This window comes from Episyrphus balteatus, chromosome 1 (genome assembly GCF_945859705.1).
Source record: "Episyrphus balteatus chromosome 1, idEpiBalt1.1, whole genome shotgun sequence".
NCBI lineage: Eukaryota > Metazoa > Arthropoda > Insecta > Diptera > Syrphidae > Episyrphus > Episyrphus balteatus.
This window is the reverse complement of record NC_079134.1, coordinates 15879494-15892995: the sequence shown is the minus strand read 5'-3', so window position 1 is coordinate 15892995 and position 13502 is coordinate 15879494. Positions and strand designations below refer to the sequence as shown.

At 31.3% G+C, this 13502-nt stretch overlaps 1 protein-coding gene across 1 annotated transcript; it reads right to left on the bottom strand.

Annotated features, from left to right (window-relative positions):
* Positions 1–17: 17 nt before the first annotated feature.
* On the bottom strand, positions 18–12305 carry LOC129917071 (uncharacterized). The gene is made up of 10 exons (XM_055997390.1): positions 12040–12305; positions 11747–11983; positions 4328–4816; positions 4015–4270; positions 3302–3771; positions 3077–3244; positions 2903–3013; positions 2748–2839; positions 2490–2635; positions 18–564 (listed from the first exon to the last, which is right to left on the bottom strand). The coding sequence occupies exons 1-10, from the start codon at positions 12157–12159 to the stop codon at positions 182–184; spliced, it is 2472 nt and encodes an 823-aa protein (XP_055853365.1). The 5' UTR covers positions 12160–12305; the 3' UTR covers positions 18–181.
* Positions 12306–13502: the final 1197 nt, after the last annotated feature.

The window sequence follows — 13502 nt, the reverse complement described above, 5'->3', positions numbered from 1 at the left end:
AGAAAAACGGTTAAAAAATATTGTTCAACCGATAAAAAAAACCGTTATTTTAGTTTATAAGCAAAATAAAATTAAAAAATAAATTTAAGACTTAAACTAACTCAAAAAAAAAATATGCCTGTTTTTTGTTATAATTTATTTAAATTATTTGTAGGTTGTTTTTTTTTTTCAAATACTCAACTTAAGCTTTTCTCTTTGGCCGCTTACTCTCCATAAGACTCAAAATAGTTTTACGCATTTCTTCAGTTTCGAGTAATTCATTTTCATATCCTCGAATTGCTTCGTTCTTTTCTTGAAGTTGAGTTTCCAAAAATGATATAACACTTTCGGATTTCTTCTTTGCTTCTTTTTGTTCTTCGAGAGCTTTTTGTGTTTTGGCAAGTTCACGATCTTTATCTTCCAAATTGCGAGTTTTCTCTTTGATGTCATTCTCATAGGCACCAATGGTTTTCTTGAGTTTTTCAATGCGATGAGTGTGCTCCTTGGATGTGGTTTGTAGGCGTTCGAGCTCTTCAGTCTTTTGTTCGAATTCGGATTTCAGTTCGTTGTATTCTTTTTGGAGGACTGAAATAAATAATGGATAATATTAATGTCATTCTCATTGTAAATCAAAATTCTTTTAATTCACTTATCATACAAATTTAGTCATTCCATTGAAATCTTTCACAATTCTTAATAAATCATTCACACTTAATTTTTTTTAAATGCTCAATTATTGTAACAATTTTGCATTTTCCACCAATTTAACTACTCATATATACTTGTGTAGGTACTATTAAAAAAATTGAGGAGACACAAAGCTTAAATTTGGCATAAGATGTTTTAAAAGCTGTATCCAATTGAATTATTATAGTATTGAGATGAGACTAAACGCATTTGTAAGATTAATGCATTTTCTTTAAAATTCTTATAACCAAATATTGTTTTAGATGCATTAATTACTTAATCATAAGAAACATTTTCAATAAAAATTGAAGAGACCGATCGAAAACCTTGAATGGTACTCTTTTGGGAAAAAAGTGTTTAACGGTTTGTTTACATTGAAATCAAGGTGGTACTACCACCGTGGTAGCAAAAACATTATTTGCCTCTTAAAAAAGATTCCATTCAAATGGCAAACAAAAAATATAACAACTCATGTTGGCTGACGAGAAAATCTTTAATATCAAATAGAATTCGTATATTCCCATCAAAAGAAGCGTCACAGTTTATATTTTTTTTTGTGTGTGAGCAAGAAATAAAGTTCGTCAAGAGATTATCAAACGTCTTAACTACATCATAAAAAATAACGATACCTGTCATATACCAATTTTGGAAAAGTTTAATTTTCGGTATAGGTATATTAATAAAAAAATTTTTTTCGAAAATAATTACTAACGGTATCTGTATCTGTTATATAACGGTTTTTTTTTATCTGAATTTCTACCAAAGAACTTATTCAATTTTATCGCATTTTTTTTTGTGCAAAAGCGTTAATATAGTTTCAAAATAAATTTTTAATAAAGTTAAATTTTTTTTTATTTTTCGAAAAATCAAATTTTCGATTTTTGTTTCTGATATTTTTGTTTTAGGTGTTGATTAATAACACTGTGTTACAAAATAAAAATCATGTCAATTACTTTAGAAGTGACCTACCAGAGGTTGAAGGTTTTACTGAGTATACAATACATACATCAAATTTCGGCATTTGAAATTTTTTATAGAACCTCAAAATTTCAAGTTATCGTCAAAAAACCGTTTTTAATTTTCAGATTTCAACGATTCTTTGACCAGCCATTTTTCGGTCAATTTCAGATTTTTTTACAGTTTTAAAAAGAGGAGTTCTTTTTGAAAATATTTTTTTATTATGCTTAAGCACCAAATTGGGTGTTGATTTCTTGGACTAAATCTCAAAGTTCAACATTTTTTCCCCGTTTTTTAGAATTCGGATGCCGTTTTATTTCTTCAATTTTTTTTTTGGCTTTAGTGATTTTGAGATTTTCTTTCTTCGTGAAAAAAAAATTAATTGCGGAGCTTTAAAAAAATTGTTTTCATTTATCTTAAATTTTATAAAACTTGAATTCTTAGAGCAAGTTCTTGGTAGTAAATTTTATTTTAAATACCTACGCATTCGGAATTATTGTTTTGTTTTCAGCAACTTAAATTTTTCGACGAGTCTAAGAACACATTTTTAGTATCTAAACTTTGGTAACAGCGACGGGGTTTATCTTGAACTATGCCCATGAATCTGCCACTAGATATGTATGTAACCAAATTAAATGGGTTCTTATTCGTTTAATATGGTGTTGATCTGTTTAACAAATTCAAATTGATTTAAAAAATTTATAAACACGTAACTTTTAAACTCTTACTCGAGTACCGGAAAAATGAAAAAGAAGGTAGCGTAGACGATTTTTGAACATGACATGAACCGAAATACAATTATTTTATACCACTATACGTAAACAACACATTCAATACATCCTTTTTACATATTTGCTTGAACTTACCAATCATTTCAGACACTTTAACTTCTAATCGTTTCTCATTGATTTTCAGTGCATCAGTCTGTTCACTTAGTTTTTTCATCAAATTCGTAATGTTGGTTTTGAGATTATCTTTTTGATGGGTGAGATCTTTACACTGTGTTTGCAATCTATAAAAAAAAAGATTATCAATCAGTTACCAACAATTAAACATTTTAAACCGATTCAAACAAAGAAATAACAATAAAAAAAAAAAATACTTTTTTCAATTTCTTAACAAACCTTTCTTGATTGATGTGTAGTTTAAAGTTCATTGTGTGATATTTTTCCAATTCAGCCTTTTGCAAACTAACGGTTTGTGATAAATGTGTTATCTAAAATTAAAATTTCAATGATTATTGAATTTTTTTATATTTTTCCAAAATTGTTTGAATCACCTCAGTACTTGCATCTTGCAGCCTTTTATTCATACTACTTTCGGCTCCTTTAAGAATGTTCATTTTGTGATTGTACAACTCAATCAATTGCGATGTGGCAACATTGTTTATCTAAAGAAACAAAAAATATAAATGAATACAAAACTGGAACTTCCTTTGATTCAATAACTCAACCTGTGAATTTGAGTTTGCTGTTGATATAAGATCAATCAAAGCATTTAATCTTTCTTCCAAGTCCTTGCTAACCAATGCTTGATTAGTTTTAAGAATCGAATTTAAATTAGGCCATTGATCGTAAGGTGTTTTAGGACTAACTGTTGTAGTATTTAATTGAGCAATCAACTAAAAAATAATAAAATTAAAGAAAAGCTGTAAAATATCAAACAAAAGTTAACTCACTTTTGCAACTTCATTCTTAGGAAAATATTCAAATTGAGAAATTTGAAAAATCGCATCGCAGACAAGCTCACTACCCGAAACCATTGCCTTTGCTAAGGCATATTGAAATTGTTGCATTTGCATGAGACTACAAACTTTTTCAAAATAAGCTTTCTTTGCAATTCCTGCAAAATTTATTAGAAGAAGCAAACACATTATGGATTTCTCTAGAATCTCTACAGCCAATGAAGAACAAGTGAACATTTCTGGTCGCATTGTTAAGAGGGGAGCAAACATTTTATCAAAATAAGATTCAGTGATTTTTGAGAGAATTAATTTCTCTGTCTTTTGCTTGCTGAGAAGAGTTAGTATAAGTTGTAGGATCGCTGTTGTATGATGACAGTCTGTTTCGGGTTTTTCGGAAATTGCAATTAGTTGGGAGATCAAGTGGGCGTCCTTGGCGATTTTAATTATAAGACTTTCTTTGTTGGCTGGAAAAAGAAATAAATTATATATTTTTATTAGTAAGATTTAGTTATCATTCAAGAGTGCTTTGTTAGTAAGCTTCATAACTTTGAAGCCAAACTGGCTGCGAGTGAAGATAGTAAGATGGGAAAAAAAGGGATTGGAAAAGGATAAAGAGATCTGACTTGATCTGACTACGCAGGTTAAGTGTACAAGATAATCAAAAATGTAAGTATTATAATTAAAAATTCTTATTATTTGCTTCTTACTTGTTCGAATTAAAATTTCAAGCAGCCGAACTGCATCGATTCCTGCCAAATCACTTTCGATCCATTGTCCCAACAATTCATAAATTCTGATAATAATTGATTCCAAACTGATTCTACTCTCAGTTCCATCCTTATTCTTATGTTCGGAGAGTTCAAGAACATACTTAATCAACTGAAACAACAAAGACATGCAGATCTGTTGTGCTTTGCGTGACTCCTCCGTAGAATCATCCATACCCGTTCGACCATCAATTTGCTGTAAAATAAATTATATTTTTAAATCAAACAAAATAACTCAGAGAGAAAACTTTACATCAAGAAGTCGCTCAATATCATCGCAATAGCTATCGTACGTTCTCATAGCCAAATGAAGTCCTTTGTGGGTCTTAGAATCCAAAAGGAACTCAACAACATGACGTAAATATGGAACATTCCAAGTTTTAATGCATTCATCAATTGTTCCGAATGTAGCTCGAACAAAAACATGCAATTCCTTGACTTCCGGTGAATTGATATCCTCCGAAAGGATTATCATCATTTTGTTCGCCAAAACTCCATGATTTGTGATCTTTCGACTGAAACTCGAAATGTTCACAGTCCGGAGGAACAAAAACAAAATCGGAAAGTTCTTGTAGCAGAGATTGATGAGAATTGATAGAGCCAACTGAGATTGGTTCTCCTCCTCGGCGTAAATGATCTGAACGAGTGATTCCACCAAACCCGTGAGATAAGGTTCCTCCCAGGTAATACTGATGCCATAAGTGAGGTCTTGAATGATTGTCAATAAGCGTTGTACTTTGTCCTTGAAAAAAAAAGAAAATACAATCAACATGAAAAGGGACCAGATGAGTTCCCAGGGGGAACTTCTACCTTTTCAGAGCTTTCCTTAGCACTTGATTTTGTTATTGGCATTGCAGATCTCAATAGTACAATAATTCTGATAGGCGATTTTAACCTTCCTAACATTGACTGGGTGCCATCAGAAGACGAGTCCTACTTCGAAGCTTCTTTAACTTCATCTCAACTGGAGCTCCAGAATTTGGATAATATTATCTCTACAGACTTACAGCAAGTCAGCTGTATTCAAAATTTTAAAAATCGATTACTCGATTTAGTCTTCTCATCTGACGCAGTTAATACAGTAGTGGTAGAATCTTCCTCTGCTATATCTAACATAGACCCTTACCATCCCCCACTTGACATATTTCTTGACTTAGGAGGTCATTTACTTGTAAATAGTAATTCTCAAGACAATTCATATGAATTTGACTTTAGGAGAGCTAATTTTCATCAGTTATCTGATAAACTTAGTGCATCTGGTATTGTAAATATTCCAGTTTCGTGTGACGTTGAAAACGCGGTGTCATATTTTTATAACGTTTTAAATAGTTGTATAGCGGAGATAGTTCCCTTGAAAAGATCCAAATACACAAGCATATGCCATCCATGGTATACCAAAGAACTTAAAACTCTCCGAAACAAAAGAAATAAAGCATGGAAAAATTATTTGAAAAATATGTCCCCGGAAAATCATGATTTATACATCTCTCTTTTTGATGAGTTTAAGACTCTCTCTAATAGTATTTATGCAGAATATCTTGAGTCGATGGAGATTTCTATCAAACAAGACCCTAAAAGTTTTTGGAAATTCGTCAATTCAAAAAAAAAGTCTGACGGCTATCCAGTCAACTTTAATTATAACAATAATATCTTAAAAAGTACTATTGAGATCTCTGACGCGTTTGCAAATAACTTTAGTCAATCTTTTATTGATACCCCCATCGATATAGATATAGATTACTTCCATTATTTACGTGATTACCCCCAAGTTACATTTAACAGTATTCCAGTTGAGCTCGATAAGATCTCACACTGTCTTTCACTTCTTCATGATGATTGCTCTCTGGGACCTGATGGAATTCCTCCGATAGTTTTGAAAAACTGTAGATCCGTTTTAGCTCTCCCTCTTCAACACATTTTCGTATTATCTCTTAAATCGGGTATATTTCCAAACATATGGAAAAGCGCATATATTACTCCTGTTTTTAAAAAGGGAGATAAAGCCCACATAACTAACTATAGGCCAATATCTAAACTTTCATGTATTCCAAAGCTTTTTGAGCAAGTTATTTGTGATAGTTTAACGTTCTACTGTAAAAATATTATTTGTAATCAACAACATGGTTTCATGCAAAAAAGATCAACGGTTACGAATCTACTTTCATTTTTGCAAAATTGCTCCTTCGCTTTAGAAAGTGGACAGGAACTCGACTGCATTTATACAGACTATTCTAAGGCTTTTGATCAACTTTCTCATGACATCATAAAGTTTAAATTAAAAATGTTTGGTTTTCCTATAAGTTTTATCACTTGGATTTCTTCTTACCTTAAAAATAGATCATATCAGGTGAAATTCAGAGGGACCTTCTCAAAATCGTTCATTGCCAAATCGGGCGTCCCGCAAGGTAGTCACCTGGGACCTCTTCTTTTTATTTTAGCTATTAATGACGTACCGTTATGTTTACGTAAGAGTGAAATTCTTATTTTCGCAGATGATATGAAAATTTACAAAAGCATTAGCTCTGTGAATGACCGCATATCCTTGCAAGATGATCTTGATAGATTTGCTATTTGGTGTACAAGGAACGGTTTAAATCTCAACCCGACTAAGTGTCAGACGATGACCTTTTCAAAGAAAAAAACTCCTAGTCTGTACGATTATAAGATATCGCATCACACTTTACTCCGTGTGCATAGCTTTAAAGACCTTGGTGTTAACTTTAACTCCAACCTCGATTTCTCAGAGCACATAAACCTGATTGCAAACAAGGCCAATTCTATGTTAGGTTTTGTCAAGCGTTGGTCGAAAGAGTTTAGGGACCCTTACGTTACATTAGCTCTTTACAACTGCTTAGTTCGCCCCCACTTAGAATACGCATCTCAAGTTTGGACACCTTTTTACAGCATCCATATAGAAAGAATAGAATCAGTCCAACGTAATTTTATTCGTTTTGCCTTAAAAGGCTTACCATGGACGGACCCTTTTAACCTTCCTTCCTATGAGCATCGAATCAACCTACTGCAGATCCAAACCTTGTCTCAAAGGAGAGTAAATAACGACCTTGTATTTATTCATCAACTTATAACGGGTGTAATTGATGGCCCGGATCTGCTTAATTCTATTAATTTTAACTACCGGAGAGGTGCTTATAACTTTCGTAGCTTAGATTTAATAAAATTACCCCAACACCGTACTAATTATGGTATGCATGTGCCCTTAACTCGCATGTGTAAGCTTGTAAATTTGAATACTAATCTGTTTGATTTTAATATTAATAAAACTAGTCTGAAAAAAATACTAAAAACCAGTGTACCACGCTCATAAACTTTTTTTTTGTATTTATGTTCAATGTTTACTGATTCTTTTCTCATTTAATGTCTTTATACCTAATTGTATGTACATATGTATATTGAATTATTTTTTTATCAATACTCTTGACTATTAAAACATTTTTGTTTTAAAATTTTGACACTTTCTGAAAATTAAACATGAAATATTAAATTTATTTTTTTGTTCATTTTAAATTTTTTTTATTTTGCACAGATATAATAAATGCTTGTACTAAGCAGTCCCAATCTTTGACCTTCCTTTGATATTCGTATCACCATTCTCTTTACTTATTTAGTTCTTTTTAATTTGTTTTTACCTTCAAAAAACACTAAAAAGTGCCGATACGATAATCATCCGCAAATGACTTCGTACTCGGTGAAAATGGACCCCAGCGCGTGCGGTATCTGGGGGGGAAAGAGGCGTGGGAATTTAAAAAAAGCATTGAGGGGCAATGCCCTACCGTAAATTTAAAATGGCCTACCTTGGAAAATGCTCAACTTTAAAAAATTCCCTACCATTAGAAAGGCTTTACCTTCAACAATGCCCTTCAAAAATATCCTTCTTATAAATACGCCGTACCTTCAAAAATGCTCTAACTTAAAAAATTCCCTGCCTTAAAAATGCTCTAAATTAAAACATGCCCTACTTATGAAAAAGACCTACTTTCAAATATGCTCTAGCTTTAAAAATGCCCTACGTTCAAAAAAGCTCTGGCTTTAATAATTTTTTTTGTGGACTCGCTGATTGATGGTTTGCGGTTTTTGCAGCTATTCTTTTTTTCTTAATGAATTGTAGATCTATCTTTACATTGAAAAGCATTAGTATTTAGTAAGTACATAACAGAATAGCTGACAAAATCGAGCAATCAATGTAAAATAAGGTCAATATGAAAAAGAAAAATTGGAGTTTTATTTAATTTTTCCAAAAAAAAGTTTAAACAAGTAAGGGCCTTATTCCATTTATTTTTGAGACATTTTTTCATTTCGTGGGCCATTATTTCATAGGGGCATAATTTCATTATGAAAAAATACCCCAATTTGGGGCCTTATTTCATTTTTTTTCCTTTGGGGCCTCATTTTCTGAGGCTTAATTTCTCTGAGCCGAGTTCAGCACACAAAAAAACGTTTAGAAAAGTTTAGTTTAGTCTCAGATACATAATAAAAGTTCAATGCTGTTAACCTTTGTAGTATTATGTTCGAACTAAACGCATACGATCGAATTTTTCGTTCTAAACGTATCTTAACTCTTTGATCCCGGAGTAACTTTTTTTAAATTTTTTTTACTTAAAAAATGCAAAAATCTTGAAAAAAGGTTTGATATTTCCCGATTGTACTAGTATTCACATTGTATTAGGAAACTTTTGAGCTGAGAGTTCAAAAGTTGAAGTCCATTTTTTAGTAAAAAATAAAACCATACTTTAAAAAGATAAACAAGCTTTTTACTGCTTTTAAAGTTAGACGACCTGTTTGACGATAAAGTATACTTTAAATCTTTCTAAAATATCATAGAGTAGACTCTAGTAGACTCATAGGGGTTATATCTAGTTGCAAGTGCTAAAAAACGTTCTTTTTTGTGGATTTTTTGTGAAGAGACATTTAATTATATAAACATAAAGAATACATGTACAAAGTACATATAGCAAATTTAATGTATTAAAAGAATTCGCTGTGTATTTAAAAAAATTATTGGATTCCGTTATTTTTGTAGTAGATCTCCAAAAAAGGCGGTGAGCAAGATATCTCTGATCCAAATTAATTAAAATTAAAAAATCCAAAAGATTAATTTCCAGGATAGAATGCAGGTAATGAACGAAGGTAATTTTTTTAATTTTTGACAAAATGGCAGCTTTCTAAAGACAAAAATCGTTTTTTTTTCGCGAAAATTTACACTTTAAAGTGGCCTAAAAAATCGTCAAGAACCTTATTCCTTCGTTCATTACCTAAAAAAAGTATATACGAAAATTGCGTAAAATTTCAAGCCAATCAGTTCACCGGTTTCGGAGAAATAGTGCTCACCGACTTTGAAAACACAGTTTCAAAAAAAAACGCGTATAAACATTTTGGGAACCATGTAGACTTAGTTAAAAAGTCTTCATAAATAAGTATTTTCTCGGAAACTAACTGCTGCACAGTGGTACCGGTTTCTAAGAAGGGCGGCCATAGGGGATTATAGTTAGGATAGCAACAAAATATACTTGAATATGTGTGAGAATATATTTTTTTAGCAATAAAAAATGAATTAATTTAAAAACAATTGTTTTATAAAGAAATCTTGTATATATTTAATAACAAAATGTACAAACAAATGATATAAGTTATTTTTTTTAATTATTTATTTGGTTTTTTTTCAATTTTAGTCATAATTTTTATGTTACATTTCAGATTTAAAGTTTGCTTAATATCATATATTTTTATAAAAATATGTGCAAAAACTTAAGGAAAACATAAAAACTCAAAAAAAAAAAAAAAATTTTTTTTGAAAAAGTTTTAAATATGAGAAATATGGGTAAAATTGAAACAATGAGTGTGAAAGAGTCAGTCGTAGCCCGTCGCACTTATTCGCAGACAGATTCAATTGTTTAAGAAACTACACATGCTAGAGAAAATGTATGTATATGAATCATGTATTTATATTGATGACAACATAGTTAAAAGTTTCGGTAAAGTAAGAAGAAAAACAAAAGTATGGAATTTGAACCTGTCCTTTTCTAGTCTGTTTTTTATTGAAAATTTTAAATAAAATAGAATTGTAAACTCTTTAAATAAAGTACATACCTTCAACTTTAAGTTCCATAACAAAAAAAAAAACTTTAAAAATAATTTTAACCGAAAAATACACTTAAAAGTTTAAGTTGATTCGGGACCAAAAATAAAGCATTGAAATCAGACTTTTTTCGACAACTTTTCATGGTCGATATGAAAAGTTCCGTTATTTTCTCAAAATGTCTGTTATGCTATCTTAAAGAATAGGCTTTTTATAACAAATATAACGAAAAATGACGTCATTATATTGACATCGATATTTCGGCCTATGGCCTACTACGGAACCACTGTGTGCTGTATCAATCTGAAATTTGCGGACAACATTCTTATTTATATGTACATTCAAAATATGCAAAAAAAAATATTTGATTTTTTTTTTCAAAATTACAACTAGGTATAACCCCTTAAAAAAAACACTTATTTTAAAAAATCAATTTTTCGATGAAATTTTGCATATATTTTGAATATATTTTGTATATTTTCGATATGTATTAAATTGTGTGATATTCAAATGATAAAACGTCTAAATACAAAGTTTGGTATCAATATTATGAAAAATAAGAAAGTATGCAAAAAATAATATAATAAAATTTCTTATGTTTTGAAATTTCGAAAGTTTAAAATGTCTTTCCAGCTTTTGAGTTTTGAAATATTGAAAATTAAAAAAAAACGGGAAACCGACGAAGTTACGAATACCAGAGTTACGGGCGACAGAGTTACGAGCGTCAAAGTTACGCGATAACGAAGTTACGAAAAACTAGAGTTAAGCGAAAATGGGTGTTATTAAATCTTGTAAAATTTTGATTGGATAGGTATAGATATACAAAGTGGGTATTACAAAATACGCTATGAATAATTATATTAATTAATAGAAAAAAAAAATACGTAGGTGCAATATTAGTTAGACAAATAAGAAGTTAATTTCAATTATGTCTCCCAAACTTACATAAGTATACTTATGTTTTTTTTTATATATATAGGTATGTATAAATATATGTATATCTATACCTATCCAATCAAAATTTTACAAGATTTAATAACACCCATTTTCGCTTAACTCATTTAGTTCTGACCTATGAGAAAAATGTTAATCTCTTGTTTGTATTTCCATAATTAAATATCGTTCCTCGCAATTGTTGCCAACCCAAAAATCACATGTCATAGCTTAACATAACTTTAGAATTCGTAACTCTAGTTTTTCGTAACTTCGGTTTCGCGTAACTTTGACGGCCGTAACTCTGTCGCGCGTAACTCTGTTATTCGTAACTTCGTTACCATTTCTTCAAAGGTAGCAGTGGTTGTCAGGCAAGTTACCCGACACACTTAGACCTTTATGGATTCATTTTGATAAGGATTCAAAGGATGTGAATTTTTGTTAATTTAGCCTATTCACATTAATTGGAAAATTCGCTTCATTTAACCCTCCGAAAACCATATAAGGCTGCGATTGAAAGCTGTCAGACTTTTGAATTCGTTATTAGAACGCATAAGGCTATAAAACTGCATACTCACATTTTGGTTATACCTCCACTTCCAAAATTTCTTGTGGGCTCTTAGACAAGGATAGAATTAGACTTACCTGAGCTGAAGTTTTCTTCAAAACGTAAGCCAACAAAGGAACAAATCGATAATCGTTGACAATTGTTTTGCGACAATCGAGATTTTTCGAGCAATGTTGCAGCACAGTGATGCAGGACCACAAAACATCCGAATCAGGATTAAGGATTTCGATGACAGCGTGCAAATCAACAAAGAATTTGGAGATTTCCAAACAATTTGGAGTAAAATGTTGTGGTTGGATTGATGTGCTAAGGAGCTGGAAATTTATTATTTAATAAGAGTAGACTTTAATGTTTTTATTGTTTAACTTACAGAAGCACTTCGATTGAGTAAAATTAAATGTTCTTCAAGTTTAAAATGTTTGTAATTTTCAGCTTGTTGACTGAAATCGCGTACATACGAAATTGTTACATCCATTGATGATTTTGACATAATTGATAACTTATTTTTAACAAAAATTCATGCACTTAAATTGATAAAATATATTTTTATTGAAAACATGCAAATTTCAATGTAATTTTGTGGGTTTTTCTATTTTTTGCAGGAGAAATGTGAAATGCAAAAGTTTTTTTGAAATTGAAAATTTTTAATAAATGTCAAACTGTCATGTATGCGGCAACTGGTGGCAAGAATGAGAAGTTGAAATAAGTTGTACAGCGGATGTTATGTGTTAATGGTTTGAGTCTTTGCTAAACAACCACAAAAATGGAACAGTTCAGCAAACAATGAGCAAAGGGCGTAATTCAGTAAATTAAACTAACGGCTCGCGTACACCAAATCCGTCATCGGCCGAATTATAGTCGGGCGTTGTCGGCAGAACTCGGCCGATAGAACCAAGCACATAGAAAGAAAAGAGGCACGTACACCACTGAAAGTGACATCGTCCGTTGACGTACGTTGACGCCCGATAATAACCGATCAACCGGCATAATCCGAACTTTTTTGGATTCTTCGTCCGTTGTCGGGTTGATTTATAAAAGCCTTTTCTTTGCAAAAATTGGCGGTATGAATTTTCAAAAATATAAATTTCTTCAAAATATTCCATTGAAAACAATTATTATATGCACTTCAAGTTTCACAAAGTCAGAATACAGACCGGCAGCGACGTCCTAGACCGGAGGCAGTGTATGCAGACGATCGTCCGAGAAAGTCGTCCGAGTAGTTCCGACCCGATGTCGGCCGATAATTCGGTTTTAGTGTACGCGAACGGTAAGTATGACGGAGAGGCATTGATGAACACAAACATGGGAGAGTTTTCACTCATTTGTCACTTACTTTTTACTGTCCTGTGCGTTTGTCTTGATTCCAAGAGCAGTGTTGACGTTTTTTTTACTTTTAATTCATTTATTTCTTGTGATAAAAATTATTTTCTTGATTTTGAATGAATTTGGAGTTTTTTATTTTGACTTTGACAGAATACTCGATGATATTTTTTCGTTAGCGTTTTCGTTGTCGACTTTGGAGACTTTAACATTTTTCGTTTCGATTCAGCTGCGAACTTGTCTTAAAGAAACTGTCAAACCTATATACTAAATTTTGACACATTTACCATGTTACTAGAAATTACACCTTTTCATGAATACCTATACCCCTTATAAATCTTTGTGGAAAATTTTAAGAAGTTGAAATTGTTGGCCAGTATAGTTTATTTGTATTAGGGGCATTCATGAAACTGTCAAACCTATATACTAAATTTTGACACATTTACCATGTTACTAGAAATTACACCTTTTCATGAATACCTATACCCCTTATAAATCTTTGTGGAAAATTTT

What these genes read in the sequence shown, in the direction of transcription:
- LOC129917071 (XM_055997390.1), bottom strand. Translation starts at nt 12,159, where the DNA reads ATGTCAAAATCATCAATGGATGTAACAATTTCGTATGTACGCGATTTC. An exon ending in TGAAGAAAACTTCAGCTCAG is followed by an intron (nt 4,817 to 11,746) that starts GTAAGTCTAATT and finishes TTTTTTTTCAAG; the next exon opens with GACAAAGTACAACGCTTATT. An exon ending in TAAAGTGTCTGAAATGATTG is followed by an intron (nt 565 to 2,489) that starts GTAAGTTCAAGC and finishes TATTTATTTCAG; the next exon opens with TCCTCCAAAAAGAATACAAC.